A 19,550-nucleotide genomic window follows, 5' to 3' on the forward strand; every position below is an offset into this window, starting at 1 on the left:
AGAAAACCATTAATTTTTTCCAATCTTTTGTGATACCTTCTTCTTCTTCTTCTTCTTCTTTTTTTTTTTACTTAGAGACCTTATTTTTATGTTTGTTTATTTTTATGTTACATCTTATGTTTTAGAAAAGATCAAAAAGAACTTGACCAACTGTTTTTTTGTTACACTTTGATAACCTTGACAATTGTGGCTTGCCTCACACATCATGAGAATCTCCACCTTTGGAACACCTCAATCTACTCTCCATTTATCAGGGTCAGGTTTCCACATAGCCCAATTCCCTCTGCTTTCCAATTTGGAGAGTTTAGTTTAGTTCTGCAATTTCTCTGGAATGAAGTATATTGAATTATAAACTTGTCATTAGCTCCTAATTTTTCATAACCAATTTTGTTGTATACATGATATACAATGACAATAAAGGCTATACTATTAGGGCTTCCAATGCAATCAAATAAAACATATTTTCTGGACTTTCCTCACAGGTAACAGTTCAATCCCTTAAAGTAATATATATGACATTTTGTCTGTCTCCTCAATTTAAAAGAGATTATCATATTGCCATCTCTACTTTATTTTTCTTATAGGAAAGATGTTTCTCTTTTTTTCAGCCTACTGAAAAAAAAAAGAACTTACATAGCTCTGTCTTCCAGCTTCCCTTCCATTTCTAGAATAAGGAAGATATTCTACTGTATTCTCCCTGAATTAAGATCAAAACCCTTTGGACCTATGGCTATTCCCCTACTTATCTTTTTTTATCTTAAAAAGTAGCTTTTAGTGGCCATGACTTCAATTAATCAGGCTGAACAACCATGTGTCTTATGAAAAGACTATCCATTTTTTTAGAGACAAAATGTTTTTATTGTCCAACTTCCTAATTTTCTTTTTTTACTTGAATTAGGATATAATATTTCTTACTTTTTGTCCTAATTCCTCAGCTGCATTGAAACATCTCTGCTTTTATTGGTTATCCATCATGTTCTTGCTTTTTATCTGGACCATATGGCATTCTTCTGAGACTTTGTTTTTTCCAAGGTCATTCTAAAGGCCATGGTTTTCTATTCAGCACTTCTCCAGATGGATCATCTGCTGCAATCTAACCAAACAGCTGTGCCTTTTTCCAATCTGTGATCACTCCAAAAGAATCAACAGCTTTCCTCCAGAGTATTCTACTGCTGGAGCAATGTTAAGCAGTTACATGGGTAAACCCCTTTGGTTTAATTCAGCATCAAAGCCTGAATATTTTTTCCCAGAAGGATGTGGCCTTTGGAAGAATATGGCACCTTTTTAATCAATTTATGATGACTAGAACCTTGTTCAACAAGGGTAATATTGAATTCATAAACTTTGAACAAAATGGCATCTAATATTAAAACATCATATATAATGGAACCTCTATTCCATTATATATATTATTATTTCAGTTAATTTATAAAGCAATGTTATCAAACCAAAACTGTCCAAAATAAATGTGAAATAATCCTACTGATAGTTTTACAACATAATATATATGACATATAAAGAAAAATGTTACGAGAAAGCTGGGAAAGATTTAATTGATGTGGTCTGAAGTTTTTAACGTGACTGTAAGATAGATAAAAGTGCTTTCCATATAAATTGTTAGTTATGTTTAAGGAAATTGTGTTTTCTTCACAAGAAAATAGATATGAGCAAATAGCTACAGCACTTCAATTGTTTCATGTATGATAAGTGATTTAATATTTTTCTTTTTATAACTTGATAACCAACTTATGAACCTTTCCAATATTGTCCATTCAGTTAATTTTCACAGTAGGAGTACAAAGAAGAAAAATATAGCATGTTCCTATTTATTTATCCTTTCCTCATTTTTTATCATTGTACCCTTCTTGCCCATTGCCTCTGGTTTTTGTCACATTTCCTTCATTTCTTAATCCTTTTCTTTTTTTCCAAAGGTCATCATAGACTCTTCCATCTGGTTTCTTTTTTCCAGAGATTAAATAAATGTCTCACAGAACAGTTAGCGTACAAAGAGTCTGCTACAGCATGCACATAGTATATAGGGTATAGTATGTATGGAAAAAACCTCTCTTGGAAAAAGTACTTTATTTCTTAGAAGGAAAGCAATTTAAAAATATTATCTTTCCCCCGCATCCCCCAGGTCAGTTTTAGGTATAGAATGTTCAAGCTTTCTTGTATTGTGCAGATAGTTCTGTATAAAGCCTAGACTAGTGATGGCTAACCTTTTCCAGACTGAGTGCCCAAAGTGTACACATACACGTGTGCACCCCCAAAATGCAATGCACCCCCGTTCATGCCCCCACCCCTGCCCATACCCCCCACACGCACCCCACATTCCCACGCATGCACGTGTGACCCCCTGCATACATCCTGCATACACCCTGCCTCCCTGCGCATGCACGCACATCCCTATGCGCCCCCATATGTGCGTCAGAAACCTGAAGGCCAGCTGGCTGGCAGGAGGTGCGCATGCATGTGCAGCAGAACTGAATGGGGCAACGGCTTGCATGCCTTCAGAGAGGGGGCTGTGTGCCACCTCTGGCACATGTGCCATAGGTTCACCATCACAGGCCTAGACTAAAATATATTCAAATTAATATATTATTAAGAGCATGTTAGGTATTTTCTTTTTTCAGTTTTCCGATTTAAAACAGTGCTTCTATTAAATGGGTAGATAGATGGATGAATGGATGGATGGACAGACAGACAGACAGACAGACAGATTACAAACTGTAGGTAGGAAAAGACAAATAGAGCAGCCTGGTTTAGTGACATGTAAAAAAAAAATCTAGGAGACTAGTGGATTAGTAGACGAACACAGGAAAGTAACTAAAAAATCTTAGGCTTCTTTAATAAAAACAAGACTGTACATCTAGATCACAGGATTTCATTGTGTTCTGTGGTGGCTTATCCACACCTGGCATATTGTGTCCAGTACTGGTCACTGCACTTTGAAAGGAACATGGAGAGGCCAGAAGAGAAATAGAGGAGAACCCAAAGGTTCTTTTTCAAGAGGCAACTGGATTTTCTTGTTTTTCTTTCAAGATGTTTCGGTTCTCATCCAAGAAACTTCTTCAGCTCTTGGATGAGAAGCGAAACGTCTTCAAAGAAAAACAAGAAAGCCCAGTTGCCTCTTGAGAAAGCACCTTTGGGACAACTATGACCTGGATGACTGAGAATCTCCATAGACAAATAGAAGAAAACCACAACAATAATAAAGGGTCTTTGAAAGGTACATTGAAAGAGATGAGTATGTTTGCTTTCAAAAGAGAGGACTAAGGGTAAAGATGTAACACCAATTTACACTTATCCAAAGGGCTGACTCATACAAAAGAAAGCAGCCTTATTTAAATAGTGAAACCAAAGGCAGAACAAGGACCAGATAGATGAAATTAAAGGAGGAATATCAGTCTAAATATTGAGAGAAATTTCCTTATGGTAAGACCATAGTTAGAATAGTGGTGTTCTATTCTAGTTAGAATAATAGTGCACTATGTTTGGAGGTTCTAGCAGGGGAGCGCAGCTATCGTATACCCTTGACCAAAGATCGGTACACTCCTTCTATCTGGGGTGGTCGTCCTCTTCCACCGAGCGCGCAGCTTCGGGAGGGACGCACATGGAGCGGTGAGGGAGGAAGGGGACACCCGCCTAGCAGTATGGGAAAGGTGGTATAAATGGTGGAATAATAGAACAAGACTATAAGGATATGCTTATTTCTAATAATGATAGATTTGAAGATACTTGTTGTGTATATACTGTATATATGTAATTACACGATACCTCAGATGTTACCTGAGATTTGATATTTTCTTTTTAAAAAAAACCTTTTTTAAAAAACCAATAAAGTATATTTTTTAAAAAAAACAATAACAGTGCTATGTAGCCCATTGTGGTGGTCTATGAGATGGCATCATTGAAAGGAAAATTAAATCAATTCAGCCAACCAGAGTCATGGAGTGAATGGGAGGATTCTACAAATCTATATAGTAAACCAGACTTGCATTGCTAAATTACAAACAAAACCAATTGGAAGAAGGGGTGTAAAGAGAGCTTAACAGAGAGTGTTTTTTTCAAAGATTTTTTAGGTTTCAAAGAAAATAGATATTTTAAAATAAACTGGTAACTCTGTGGCACTATTCATGTAGTGGAAAGAGAGAGGGAGAAAGGGCCTGAGATTTGTCTAAGTCCCCAATTTAACAAATAGAGTTTTACGAAAGTTCCAAGAATATTGTCCCTTGCTATTGTCCTGCTTCCTGCAGTGCTTCTATAGTTGTAGCTCAATGATTTCAACTGGTCTTCTGTCAAAAGCTGCAAGACCAGTTGCTGTATTTCCTAGGTGGGACTATTCACGGCAAGAAAGCAATAAGCAATAGTGCTATCTCATGAGGCCACACTATTTGGCTTCAGTGACATTGCCTCAACCACCAAAAGCAGGGTTGTGACTCAAGTTTTAATTTATTATTCCTAGGATTATTTATAGTGATAAATTAATAACATAGCTAGTAGAATTTGTATAAAACTCTAGTTTTATTGACTTTAAGTAGAGTAGTTTGGAGAGAGGTAATTTCCATCTGTAAAAATAAAGCCTTCAAATGACCAGAGAGCTGACCAAAGGAATGCATCAAACTGCAGTAACTGTTGTCATAAATCCAGCTCCTTTTATAAAGAGATATACAGAAGTGCTATGTTGGGTTCAAATTAGAGTTGGTATGATTTGATTAGAATCTGTGTGTTGCTCAGATAACTAACATAATAAATGCAAATAGAGTATTTTAAAATGTCTTTGTTTTTTCAAAGTTCATGGCCAAAATCCCAAACTCTGCTAGATATATTTAAATGCATCATTTCAGTGGGGTCAAATTATTTAACAATGTGATGGATTTCCGCTACAGAGGCTTCAGTGTTGTTACATCTCAACTGATAAGTATCATCATGTTTATTAAATAGATTGAACTTGGCCGCATGATCTTACACTGCGATCCAAGCCTTGCTTCTCAGGAGAACTGTTGTGAATTATCTGAGCATGTGGTAAGTTTGGAAAATAAAAATGTATTATTTTTTTGTAACAAAATGTAACAAAATTGCATGGCATTATTAGTATGGCCTATCATTTGAAGAAAGCAAGTTTGGTGAATTTAAGGCATCATGATAGAAACTGGAAAACCTAATCCCGTTTTCAGCTAGTGACCTTGGTTTAATTACTTTCTCTCAGCCCTAGGAAGGAGCAACGGCAAATCACGTCTGAAAAATCTTGCCAAAAAGACTGCAGGGACTTCTCAGGGTAGTTTCTGAAAAACGGGGATGATTGAACAAGAGAGGGGGAAAATATCATTTGAAGGATTTTTTTTTCTTTATTTTGATGAGGCAATCTTTATTCATTAAAAAAAAAAATCTATGTTCTACCCAGACCTTTAATGTTCTGGGAACTTGTGCACAGTGAAACATCTATTTAAAAAATAAATACATTAGACATAAAAATACAAGCAAAAAGAAATGTATTTTAAAAATCTTGAGGAATAATAATGGCACTTCTTCCTAAACTTTAGTAAAAAAATCTTGAAATTTATCTACCATTCAAATAATAAGAATAACAGGTTCAAATCACTGTAACAGAAGAACATCAGTGTCACTGGAGCTGCTGTTGTTTCAGAGGCTTTATCAGTACAGTATATGTTCTAAGCATTTTGCTTGTAGCATAGTGCACTCTACCTATGGATTAAGTAAATATAAACTAACACCTATTTAAAATAATAATAACAGCATTTACTGTAATTCCATTACATTATGATTGCCAGATTTTCAATTCAGATTGCTGAACTTGTCAACACAAGTTTTTTTTAAAAAAAAATTAACCATGGAAATGTAGTCTCTGAAGATGCAGAAGATGCTATAGATAGTATAATTTAATCTTAATGAATTAAACTTCAGTCCAATATGTATTCATACTTTCAGCATCCTTTGGATAAAAGCTTGAAAACTACAGCAGCATCACCATCAGTTGGTAACATTGGTAAAATACAAGCTCTTCCAATAATGGAAAAAAATCCTGAAGAAAAATGTTTTTGCTCTCAGAACAAGGTATAATCCTCTTTTATTATAATCTTTATATATAAAGATATAAGAATCTATATTCTTAAATGTATAGTTCTTTGAGCAGATTTAACCTTTTATTTGGACTTTTGTACTGTTGTTCTTTTTTATACGCTACGAATATTAAAGAAAGCTGCACAGCATTTTGTTTTATTACAGCCTTATATCATCTACAGTAGATGTGTCAGGCCACAATTCTTATAATCTGAAGTCTTCATGATCAATGGCCATGTTGTCTAGAAATTATAATTATAATTTGATATGGTTAGAGAAAAGCTTTTCTAGAAATTGATTTCTGCATATGAGAGGCAAGAGGAGAACGAGGGGTAATATGATAGCAATCTTGAGGGGCTGTCACAAAGAAGAGGGGGACAACCTATTCTTCAGAGTACCTGAGGGCAGGGCAAGAAGCAACAGATGAAAACTTATCAAGGAGAGATTCAACCTAGAACTAAGAAGAAATTTCCTGGCAGGGAGAACAATTAATCAGTGAAGGCTTACCTTCAGAAGATGTGGGTGCTCCAACAACAATTTAAGAAAAAATTGGATAGCCATTAGTCCGAAATGATCTAGGGTCTCCTGCTTGAACAGAGGGTTTGACTAGAAGACCTCCAAGATCCCTTCCAACTCTGTTATTCTGTTATAGAGGCATAATATTGCAAAGAGAATGAAAGTGTGAGTTAAAATAGTACAAGGTTATCTGAAGTCTGTATTTTCTGTGAATTTTTTTATTACAAAAACTCATAGATTTTACTTTTGACAAGGATGACACCAACTAGGAAGTTAACAGTTTACAAATCTACTATAATAAAGGATGATAACAGTCATTTCAAATTGATTGGAAAAATATTTCTGCAAGTTATGTTGCAATGATGAAATATCCAAACAGCATGAATGATTGTTTATAGAAATGTTAATTTATGAACCCATTCTTCAAAACATTAGCAGGGCCATCCGTAACTTGAGCTAGTGGCTAAGTATCCTGACCAACATGGAAGAATATGGGTCATTTAATAGCCCAGGTCAATTGTTGCAACCTCTACATTAAAATAATGAACAAAACAATATGAGGACACTGGACAGCAGCATTTCCCATAAACATTTCAAGTACATTAGAAGCAGGGAGCAAGGACAGGTCTGTATATCAGTGTGATAGCAGTCACTTGCGAATCAATAACAAATGCATTGCACAGAAATCGCATCTGTCCTTACTAGAAGAGTATCATTTAAGCTCTTGAACCATGCAATTTTCATAAAGCATTGTCAATTAAAATAATGATATTTACAAATAATTTTCACAAATATAGAAGACATAAAGCTGCAGTAGATATTTTGCACTAGAATATATCTTATTTTCATTCTTTCTGTCTCATTAAAGTATTCTTATGTCAGAATATATATCTGTTAGCCTGGCAATTTTAAAATAAAAAAAAATAGTGGAAAAGTTGAATTCATAACATTGGGTATATTTGTACATATGTATGGTTGTGTGCACCAAGGATGACAATAATCAGCTCAGTTTGCTGAAGTATAATCTCTATCAGTCCACACAATTGTAGCTACAAATGAAGGATAGCGCAATTGTAATTCAGCAGCATTTGCAGAGCCACTTATTCCTGACTCCAGGGAGATAAAGGTATAAGACTGTTTCTCCCTGCATTAGGGAAAATGGTTTTTCTAATATCATCCAATATTATTCCAATCAGAAACATCAGCTTAGAACTCTTGAACACTTTGAGCAACAAGTGCAAAGTCAGAATAGGGTTTGTTGTAGCAGTTGTAGGTATCACTCAAAGTACTTCCCTTTTCTATCAGTAATACTACCATTAGATGGAGCTCTGGCATATTATACAATTACACTTTATGCTTACTCTGTAAGGTCATTACTTATAGGGCATTGTTTACTTCCCCCCCCCCCACCCCAAACATAGGATTCTAGAATAAATACCCTAGCTTTATTCTCAACAGGGAGAAGCAGGATTGCCAGGCGTAGCTGGTTTGCCAGGCCAGAAGGGAGAAAAGGTAAGATTTTACCGGCAACATTTCTACTGTCTTTTTGTTTGGGCAGTTGGTTTTTCAGAAACTGGAAAAATATTACATGTCCATGTTTGTTAAGAAGAGAACTTTTTTTGGTATAATGTCCCAATGGAGATAAATTCTGTCCAGACAGATTTGCTTGCCACTGACCTTAATATTATTTAAGTAACTCTTTTTAAGCAAAACGAGTTTTTTTAATTAGGTTTTTTGTTTGTTTGTCTTTGTTTTTAGCAATTTCAGTTTACAGGCAAGAATCCTCTAAGAATGTTGTTTGGTTTGAAGCTGGGTGTGATTTTTCTTTTTTAACCACATGGTTTCTGGCTTTGATTTTTTTTTTTATGCCTTCAAAATGAGATACATAGGAATGTAGCGTGTATGTGTATTTAAATAAAAACATTCTAATTTAACTTTCAATGCAGTGTTATTTAACTGACTGGCAAGTATAATTTTTTCAGTTTGTAGTAAGCAGATGTCCATTCTGTTAGAATCTTAGGCATATTTTAATTTGTTATTAACAGTTGGGAAATAAATAATAGCAAGTGAAACAACAACAGAAGGTAGAATTTTTCAACAGCAACTTTCCCTGCCAAATCCTCTCTATTCAATCAGACCTTCATATTTTTTTCCCATTTTCTCTATTCCAAAATTCAAAATTCTCTGTGCCCACTCAGCTTTCTTTAGAGTGTTCATTTCCCACCCTTAGTATATGATGTTCCTATAATTTGTTACAGACTGATTCTTTTGGATTCTGGTTATTAAGTTCTTGAATTAAAGTTATCAATAAATGATATTAACCGATAGCGTTCATTTAATAGTGGTCAGTGGGACTGGAAACTCTGTTGCTAAACTATACGGTTGAAAAATGTCACATGACCACTGATGACAGCAGTTCAAGCAATTCCAGTTGCTTTTGTTATCCCATATGGTCATTGGGCATGTGAGCGTCATTTGTTAGTTCCTGATGGTTTCCCCATTGACTTTGCTTGTAGGAAGCCAGCAGTGAAATAGCAAATGACAATCACGTGACTGTGGGATGCTGCAACAGCTATAATTACAAGGACCCTGGTTCAATGCTGCTGTAACTTCAAACAGTCACTGAATAAGGACCACCTGTAATTTTTAATAGATACTTCAGTTGGTTTGTTTCAGAGTTTGTTAATTAAAGGATGAAAAGAAGTGATTACCTAAACTCAGCCAGCTGACTTTCATGCCAAAGGGAGGACTAGAACTTAGGTTCCTAATGCAACACTTTAACTACTAAACCATACAAGCTCTCTGGAATATATTTACTTTCACTCCCTGAATATATTTTAAGTATCTTTGTGATATTTTTCTGAGAATGCTAATACAGGTAGCCCTCTACTTATGACCACAACTGAGCTCAAATTTTTGTTGTTAAGTTAATTTTGCCCCATTTCCACAGTTGTTTAATGAATCATTGCGGTTGTTAACTTAGTAACATGATTGTTAAATGTATCTGACTTCTCCATTGGTTTTGCTTGTCAACAAGTTGCAAAAACATGATTCTGGGAAACTGCAACTGTTATAAATATGAATCAGTTGTCAAGAGTCTGAATTTTGATCATGTGACTGTGGGGATGCTGCAACAGTCATAAATGTGAAAAACAGTCATAAGTCATAAGTTTTGTTGTAACTTCAAATGGTCATTAAACAAACTGTTGTAAGTCAAGGGCTACTTCTAGTTGACTCTTACTTTATATTGTTCCATTTTGGCTATGCCATCATAATTCAGAATCTGTTATCTCATGTTTGAATTTAATTCTAAATAATTGTCAGGTTCATGTTCTATAAAGTTTTTAAAAATTGCTAAGTACTATTTGGCTAAAAACAAAACAACCACTGATTCTAAAACCACAATTTTAAAAAATCAGTTGAATGGAAGTATGTTATTTGCATGTAGTGCCAGTTGAGCTCAGATACATTAATCTGTGGTAATTACTTATACAGTATATCTCCCACCCTGCAAAAATATATTTATTTTAATATATTTGCATAAAGTCTACATATATTTGCATAGTCTATTAGTATAGCTCTTGCTCGCTTGCTCGCTGTCTCCACACTCAAGCAGAACTATACATGAGTTAAGAAAAAAGGCAATACCTCTCCTCATAACAAAAGCCACAGTATCATGTTTAGATGTTATCCCAATGCGCCTTATTGAAGACCACTTCAAAAGCCCTACTCTCCATTCTTACAATTCCTAGTTTGAAACTGCCAAAGTGTTTGGACAGAACAACCCTCCAAAAAAAAAGAGTTCCCTAACATACCTCATGGAGGACTGTCAACAGGCAATTTCCAATCCTCATTGACTTTGATTAACGTTTTGCTATTTCTGAAAGCTTTCAAATATTTGGCATTCCCTTCTCAGGTACAAAACAAGTCGCCCTATTTCTGCATAAGCCTTGGCCTTTTTACTTCTTGGTAGTATTATTTTAACACTTTTTAATTGGCCAACAACATATCTGTTAAGGATGTTGCAGTACAAATAGTATTTCAATTTTTTAAAGTTTGAAATCATATTTAAATAACCAAACATTTTTCTATAATATCACCTAGAACAACCTTTAAGTACTGTATGGCAATTAAGCCGTGGAGTCGGTCAATGCTATGAAAATTCTTTAACTGTAATTCAATTAAAATGAATTAATTTTTAAAAAACCAATAAAATAAATAAGAAAAAAATCTACAAAATGAGTAATAATAGTTGGAGTTTAAATTAACATTTTATTTGTTTTTATTTATTTACATATCAAACTTAAGAACCACCCATCTCCCTCACAAACCACCCATCTTCCTCACAAAGAATACTTTGACAATCAAAACAATTGGTGGTCATGAATTACAGTCTATCAGTAGGAAAACACGTGTTTTCAAAACCTTTTCATTCTTATTTTTATTTCCTACTGGTATCAATGTCTGCCTTGTTGCTTGTTTGATATCTGATAAACCAATGCTTAGGCTGCCAATACAACTAAAAAATATTGGGTTCTTCCCCCCCATCACTCCATTAAATATGAACATATTTTTGTGGCTTTCATTTAAAAAAAATATTGAACTATTGACACAATTATATGCAACTTCAATACCAGGGAAGATTCTGGAAAAGATAATGAAGCAACGAATCCAGGGGTGGGTTTCAGCTGGTTCTGACTGGTTCTTGCGAACCGGTAGTGGAAATTTTGAGTAGTTTGGAGAACCGGTAAATACCACCTCTGCTTGGCCCTGCCCCCAATCTATTCGCTGCCTCCCAGTCTCTCAGCTGGTCGGCTAGAAGGAAAAAATCAGGGTTCGCTTTTCAATAGGTAGATCACTTGATAAAGAAGAGGGGAAAAAACAAGATACCATCGCTTTAAATTGACAAGAAGCAGCTGCTGGAAGGAGGTTTTTACTTGCAGAAGTGAAGTCACATTCAGCAGTTCATTTCTGGGTCAGCTGAACAACAAACTAGATAAGAGGAGGGATTTTTATATGGTTCTATGTTTTTGAAGTTTTGTGGTTTGGGCAACATGGGCTTTGTGTTTCTAAAAAGGTTTGGGCAATTTCCATTGTGAAATATCCTGTCTTGAATGAGCTTTCTGCCTGCTTGTAAAGTGGAACTTCCGGCCTCCACTTTCTATTATCTCTAAGCACCGGTAGCTGTTTTCTTCTTACAAAGTTTCCTTTATGTAGCTGGCAAGAATATGGAATGAGCCTCAGGCAGGTTCCTTTGTTAGTAGCTTGATTTTTCCTTGCTTTTCTGGGAGCCTTTTCTTATGAGTAATATTTTATTTGGGAAAATGAAGAGGGGGGAGTTTGATTCCTTCCCAGAGCAGGTTAGTGGGGTGGGGAGGGAATGGGGATCTTGCAGTATCCTTCCCCTGTCACGCCCACCAAGCCACACCTACCAAGCCATGCCATGCCCACCAAGCCACACCCACAGAACCGGTAGTAAAAAATTTTGAAACCTACCACAGAACAAATCAGTGAACACCAAGAAGAAAACAAAGTAATAACCAAAAGCCAACATGGGTTTGTCAAAAACAGATCATGCCAGACTAATCTTATTGCATTCTTTGACGAAGTGACAAAACTAGTGGACCGGAGGAATGCTGTCAGTATAATTTACTTGGACTTCAGTAAGGCATTTGATAAAGTAGACCATAACCTACTACTAGATAAAGTAGAAAAATGTGGGTTAGACAGCATCACCACCAGATGAATTCATAACTGGCTGACCAACCACACTCAACATGTAGTCCTCAATGGAACTGCAGCTACGTGGGGGGAGGTATGCAGTGGGATACCCCAGGGCTCATTTTATGCTCAGTACTCTTCGACATATTCATCAATGATTTGGATGAGGAGATAGATGGGGAAATTTGCAGATGACACCAAGCTAGCAGAAATAGCCAACACTCTGGAAATAGGCTTAAGATACAGAAGAATCTTGACAGACTTGAAAATTATGCACTATCTAACAAAATGAAATTCAACAGTGAAAAAAGTAAGGTTCTACATTTAGGCAAGAAAACAAAATGCACAGGTACAGTATATATGGTACCTTGCCAAATAGTAATAACTGTGAGAGGGATCTTGGAGTCCTTGTGGACAACCATTTAAATATGATCCAGCAGTGTGCAGCAGCTGACAAAAAAGCCAACACAGTTCTTGGCTGCATAAACAGAGGGATAGAATCAAAATCACGTGAAGTGTTAATACTACTTTATAATGCCTTGGTAAAGCCACACTTGGAATACTGCATCCAATTTTGGTCACCACGATGTAAAAAAGATGTTGAGACTCTAGAAAGTGTGCAGAGAAGAGCAACAAAGATGATTAGGGGACTCGAGGATAAAACATATGAAGAACGGTTGCTGGAACTAGGTATGTCTAATCTTATGAAAAGAAGAACTAAGGATGACAATACTGGAAGTTTTAAAGAAGATATTAGATAACCATTTGTCTGAAGTGGTGTAGAGTTTCCTGCCTAAGCAGATTAGAAGACCTCTAAAGTCTATTGCTGAGACCTCTATTGCTGAGCACATTGTAAGCCGCCCTGAGTCTTCGGAGAAGGGCGGCATATAAATCAAATTAAAAAAAAAAAAAAAAAAGTCCCTTCCAACTCTGTTATTCTATTCTATTCTCACTTTCAGCTCAATTTTTGTAGGCTTATAGTAAGATACCATAAAAACCCAAGATATTTCCTTTCTCAACATTCCATTTGTAATGCTGTGATCAATTTAAATCCAATTTTTGTTGCAAAGGTAACCTTCTAGGGAAAGTAGAAATTGTGAGAAATATATTCAAAACAAATCTGCCTTGATTGTGCTAAATATAAATCGAAGTAAGGAGGTGCTTTAGTAGGTATTCAAAATACTGTTATAATACCACAATATCATCAGCATTTTCTATGTATCAAATTTCAGTAACACCTTCCTTTCTCCTTTTTCAATTATGCCATTGGGGATCACACTGCCTAAAATGACCTTTGACTGATCAAGAATAATAAACTGTGCCCAATGATCCATGCAACATATTTAATCCCTAACTTGAGGTTGTCTGGAATTCAGCAAAAAAAAGTTGTTTGTGTCTAGAACTGCATGGGAGGAAAAACTAAAAATGAGTTTAAGGTCCTATATTTTTTCTCTCTGCTCTACAGAGAACAAAGCTATGGAAATCACAATCACCGTTCTGGAAAAGGAAAGCTAGAAAGGAACTCTATAAAGGATTTTTAAAAAAATGTTTAGTAATAATTCTGTTAAATGTCAAGGACTAAACTTAGCTTTCATAATCTTTTACATTTCAAGGTGAGTTTATATAATGAATTAAGCAACTCATTATTTAACCATGGTCAAATAAACCAATGCCATATTTATTTTTCCCTTCTATCTCCCAGGCATCCTTAAATCCAGGGGGTGAAATCTAAAATTTGTTACTACCGGTTCTGTGGGCATGGCTTGGGGGGGGGGTATCTGACTAGGTGGGCATGACCAACTTTTTTTTTTTTACTTTTAAAAGCATTTTTTCTACAACCTTAAGAGGTTGCAGAAAAAAAATGCTTTTAGAAGCTTCTGACGATCAGGCAACTCAGCTGGGGTCGCCAGAGGCTTTTATAGGCATTTTTTTTTCTACGGCCTCTTTGGCTGAAGAGGTTACAGAAAAAAATGCTTTGAAAAGCCTCTGACGATCCCAGCTGAGCCACACGATCAACAGAGGCTTTTTTTTTTTACTTTTAAAAGCATTTTTTCGGCTGAAGAGGTTGTAGAAAAAATGCTTTTAAAAGTAAAAAAAACAGCCTCTGATGATCGCGCGGCTCAGCTGGGCATGGGGGGGGCGCAGTGATTTTTGCTACCGGTTCTCTGAACCACCCACTGCCATCGCTACCAGATCGGGTGATCCGGTCCGAACCGGGAGCATTTCACCCCTTCTTAAATCCCATGGTTAAAATTTTCTTTCCTGTTTTCATCTAGTGTCCTTGCTTCTTCTCTTGACATTCTTATCAACTTTATCCAGGTGCATTTGTACTTTCCATAAAGTAACTCCAATAAAACTCCCATATGACAGTTTAAAAGAATAGACCACATTGCTCTTTAGGTACATTATTTGTATATCTTTTTTATTTTTAAATAATAATTCAACTCCACGTTAAAGTCTGTTTTGTGGGTCTTCAAAGGAGTATATTCATCTTTGGTGACAATTTTTTTCCAATAAAAAAACTTCCAGTTATTTCACAAGCCCAGAGATCAAAGATTCCCTTTAAAGTAGCAATCAAGTGCTATCAACCTTCAAAATCTTATTTTGCATTGAAATGTAAACAAAACGGGTTTTTTTTCCTATAAAAGAGGAATTTTCAAATAGTTTCAAAAGGTTTATTTAAATCAGTTTCACATAGGCTTAACATTTAAACCAGTGGTTCTCAACCTGTGGGTTGGGACCCCTTTGGGGGGTTGAATGACCCTTTCACAGGTGTCGCCTAAAACCATCCAAAAACACATATTTTCAATTGTTTTAGGAATAATTTTATGGTTGGGGGTCACCACAACATGAGGAACTGTATTAAAGGGTCGCGGCGTTAGGAAGGTTGAGACCCACTGATTTAAACTGTTTAGAAACAACTCTAAAGTCACTCCTTTGTTATATGTTGCAAGAAGTTACAAAAATAGACCTTATAGACTTCTGGTTGACGTCTCGGCGATATCAGACACAGGGAACTGGTCTCCGAGTTCCCAGTGCTGATATCTCCCTGTTTGTGGGTTCAGAGAGGAGCCAAAGCTGCCTTGTAGGGGCAGTGAAGCAAAGAGGGGCGCCCTGTGAGGTTGTGGAGAGTTGCAGCTCTCCTATCTGACCCAGGGTTTCTTTTCCCTCTCAGCCACAGACAGGAGACTAGGAAGCCTAAAGATGGCTGCCACAAAGCTGGGACAACTGAGGAACAATTAAGACTGATGCTGGAGTGAAGTAGATGAACAGTGACTGGAACTGGGGGAGAGGATTCTTTTTTGCCTTAAACTTAATGCCAAGGAATAATTTAGAACTATTTGTTCAGAATTATTTGTTAAGCAGCATTTAAGCATTCTGAGAAAATACCAGACCGGAAGTGAAAGGTGCAAGAGAGAAAAATAATAAATTTTGAAATATACAGGAAATTGGAATCTTAAACTAGGAAGATGTGGTACTGGGAAGGCATATTAAAATGCTGGAATCATTTACTTACAAAACTTATTCTGCTTTTATAATGGATTTATAATTAAAATGATGATTGACTATTGGCAATACTGAAATTTAAGTTGAGAGTGCCATCTACTGACGAAAGGAAAAATTATAAGTCTGGGAATACCTATATGAAGGACTGTGAAAATATTTATTGGATTATTCCTAATTACCCCATGACTACTGGAGACTAAAATATGAAAATAAGGAAGCTATTTAATTAAAAGGACCCCTGAATGTTATGCTAGAAGATTGAACCTGTAAAGGGGACACAAAGAGGCTTTTGATAAACTCTGGGACTATTTAAATGGAACTGATTGTATATCTATGAGATATAAAAAGCTGTGATTAGTGCACTCCTTGAAGGGTAATTTAAGGTCTGAATAAATTGTTATTGGACTGCTGGACAAAATTTGAATTGTTTAAAACAAAATAAGATGCTTTATAAGGAAGAAATGAGTGGAACTTATAAGGAAGAAGGAGATGGCATTACTTTTTCAAAACACAAAGGACATCATGAAGAAAGAATTTAAAGAGATTACGGAAAAAATGGAAAACATTATATGTGGGATGATGAGTAAAGACCAAGACGCCCAGGAAAGGGACGAGCCAACAGAAGAAATGGAGAAAAAGATTGAGCTGGAGAACCAGAGAATAAAAGAAGAAGACAAGAAGGAGATAACAATGAAAATAACAGTAACTGGTGAATTAAATGAGGGATAAAACATATTAAGAGAGTTGAAAAGAGAATTGGAGATACAGGAAGATACTCTTGAAAGGGAGATAGGGGCCTCGGTAGAAATTTTGGAAGCTAGGCAATGGAAGAGGATAGAGGTGGGAGAAATATCTAGATTGAACAGCCAAGAAGTAGATGCAGATAGAGATAAAGATCCAAGAGAGGAATATGGGAGGCAAGTCAAAAAAAAGCATAGCGATTAAAGTATTGAAGCAGGTATTAACTGCCCAGCATTATGAATTTGAGATAGACAGTCATATACATTGAAATAAATAAATAACATTCCAAGTGTAGTAGGCAGATTTGTTTAAAGACGATTTATTGACCTTGAATGTACCATTTGCCTTTTTCATAATGTTTGCATATCATTTCAGTCTTTTCATTAAGTTACCTACCATTAGCTCAAGATTCCTGTTACTCACGGCCCACTCAGATTGAATCAACATATACATGAAATGATATGTGTGTATCCCATAACCCAATGGGCCTCACTTTACTCTTGCATACATTTCACTCAATTAAGATGCCATTATTTATTTATTATTTATTTATTTGTTTAAATTTCTATACCGCCCTTCTCCAATGTAGGACTCAGGGCGGTGAACAGCCAAAGTAAAAACAAGACATACATACAAAACATACAAAATCTAAAATCTGTTTAAAATAATTAAATAATTTTGGCCGTAATTAAAACATTCCAATTTAAAATCCGTTTAAAATTTGACTCAAGCCAGCTTATTACTTTAATATTCCCTTTTAACTTTGGTTCATTTAAAATAATTTGATAGCTTCATTCATTTGCAGACTGAAAAATGCCAATGATCTTGTTTTCAAGAAAATAAAAAATAGCACATATTTTATTGCATTACTCAAGCTTTATCATTTCTAAATACTTTGTACTTTTTAATTTAAAGTCTGAATGGGCTGCAGGCTATGCTGGTATACTATACAGCATAAAGCCTATCACTTTATTCAGAGCTGTACTTTACCATTTTTAAAGTTTAGGAAACTACTGTACTTTGTATTGTGATTTATGAAAGCTACAATATTAATAACTGTCAAAAAAGGATGAGGTGGAAGTAATAAAATGAAATAATAAAATAACCAATATGGCACAAAACTACCTTTTGGCAATGTTAATATCCTACCGTAGATCAGGTACTGGTGAGCTGAATGCCTGGTTAAATTTGATCTTTTAAGTATCACAGTTGCAAGATAGAATGAATTACTTCATTTTTGGTTTTTGGTTTTTCCTTTATTTACTAGCCATTTAATGGCCAAAGTTTATTTATTTATTATAGTTATGAAACAACTGAGTGCATATTTAATATCATTTTGGTTATTACAATAATCAACCTAATTTTTTAAATATGAGTATCAGACAGAAAGTTGTGCATAAATTCAGAAGATGCCAGAATGTACCAATACTGATATCAAACAGGCTTGTAGCCTGGCTAAAATATCTGGAAACAATACAGGAAGTAGAACATAATGTAAGACGGATTCTGTGGGTAGCAAAAAAGCTGACACAAGTCATTTCTGCCCATGTTACTCTTTTTCTTAAATACTGTAGTGCTTGCTAATAGCATACAGTCATTTAAATGTTTTCCTGCTGATGAGCCTGAGTGAACTGAACATGCTTACATTTAAACCATTCAATGGAAAGCACTAAACATCATTACTTTGATTCACTGGATTTGAATTTCTGGAGCGAGTGCAGCATGTGTGACTTGATTTGCTCAACCCCCTGCTCACATGCCAAGAAGTAAGGGCTGCCAGCTGGATTTTACAGGTGCAGGTCTTTGAATTTCTGTGAATGAAAAGTGTGATTTAAGAAGGCAGGTATAAAAGCTGCAGGATATTGTCTATGGAAGCAATTTACTGTACATAAAAGACATAGTGACTTGCAGAAATGCCTTTTTAAAAATAATATGAACTTTGTCCTTTGGCTAATTGCTTTCTACTAATTATAGCCTGCTCATACTTTTAGGAATAGTAAGGATTGGAAATATGCCCCAATCTCCAAATTTGCAAAAAAAAAAAAAAAATTAAAAAAAAATGCTTATCTCAGATTTTGTTGCAGATTCTGTCTTTATTTTCATGGACTGTGGATTTTGCTCATTTAATTTGTTACTGCTAGTGCTGGTAGAAAAAAGTATTACAGCTAATGTTTTAAATATCCCTTTATTAGTGCAGATGCTAAAAGAATAACTTTTCTTACAGAAGCATATGGCAGAATAAGAAATATTAACTGAAAAGTTAAGTGCTACATTGGTTTCTAATGAATTATAAAATGTTAAGATTAGATTTGGCCTAAATGTAATAATTCCCTAAATGTATAGAGGACGCAGTGGCTCAGTGGTTAAGACACTGAGCTTGTCGATCAGAAGGTCGGCAGTTCAGTGGTTCAAATCCCTAGCGCCCCATAATGGAGTGAGCTTCCATCATGTGTCCCAGCTTCTGCCAACCTAGCAGTTCGAAAGCTCGTAAAAAATGCAAGTAGAAAAATAGGGACCACTTTGGTGGGAAGCACTTTGGTGGGAAGCTCTGTGACCTTCGGTGTTTAGTCATGACCATGGAGACTTCTTTGGACAGCACTGGCTCTTTGGTTTAGAAACAGAGATGAGCACTGCCCCTAGAGCCGGAAATGACTAGCACACAAGTGCAGGGGAACCTTTACCTTTTAAATATATTTATGAAAAGATGTATTTATTAAGGAAAAATGGTCTTTTCTGAAGTTCCTGTGGAAATGCTTGAATCATTTCACTGGTTTGGATGTAAACCTAAATTAAAGTTTAGCATGATAAAAAAACAGACCATCCTTACTATTGTGCTTATGTCCTTCTTTTTTCCTCCATTTCAGTATTGAGGTAGGAAATGTTTGCTTTCATTTATGATTAACAGCACTTGCTCCGTTTGTCGAATCTGGACAAACTGCAATTAATCATATTGTTAATGGAAACAAATTAGTTAATGTATTTGT

The 19,550-nt window shown here is 35.6% G+C and overlaps 1 protein-coding gene across 5 annotated transcripts in view; it reads left to right on the forward strand.

Moving 5' to 3' along the window:
* The window catches only part of COL19A1 (collagen type XIX alpha 1 chain), a 174,669-nt gene that overhangs the window by 58,707 nt on the left and 96,412 nt on the right, over positions 1-19,550 (forward strand). For all 5 annotated transcript variants that reach the window (XM_034431974.2, XM_087882487.1, XM_087882485.1 and 2 more), the window contains 3 exons: positions 4,945-5,025; positions 5,950-6,075; positions 8,056-8,109. In XM_034431974.2, the coding sequence (XP_034287865.2) occupies positions 4,945-5,025; positions 5,950-6,075; positions 8,056-8,109 (261 nt within the window). The remainder of the gene's footprint in view (positions 1-4,944; positions 5,026-5,949; positions 6,076-8,055; positions 8,110-19,550) is intronic.

Source organism: Pantherophis guttatus, chromosome 1, assembly GCF_059756535.1.
Source record: "Pantherophis guttatus breed Tessera chromosome 1, ASM5975653v1, whole genome shotgun sequence".
Classification (NCBI taxonomy): Eukaryota; Metazoa; Chordata; class Lepidosauria; order Squamata; family Colubridae; genus Pantherophis; species Pantherophis guttatus.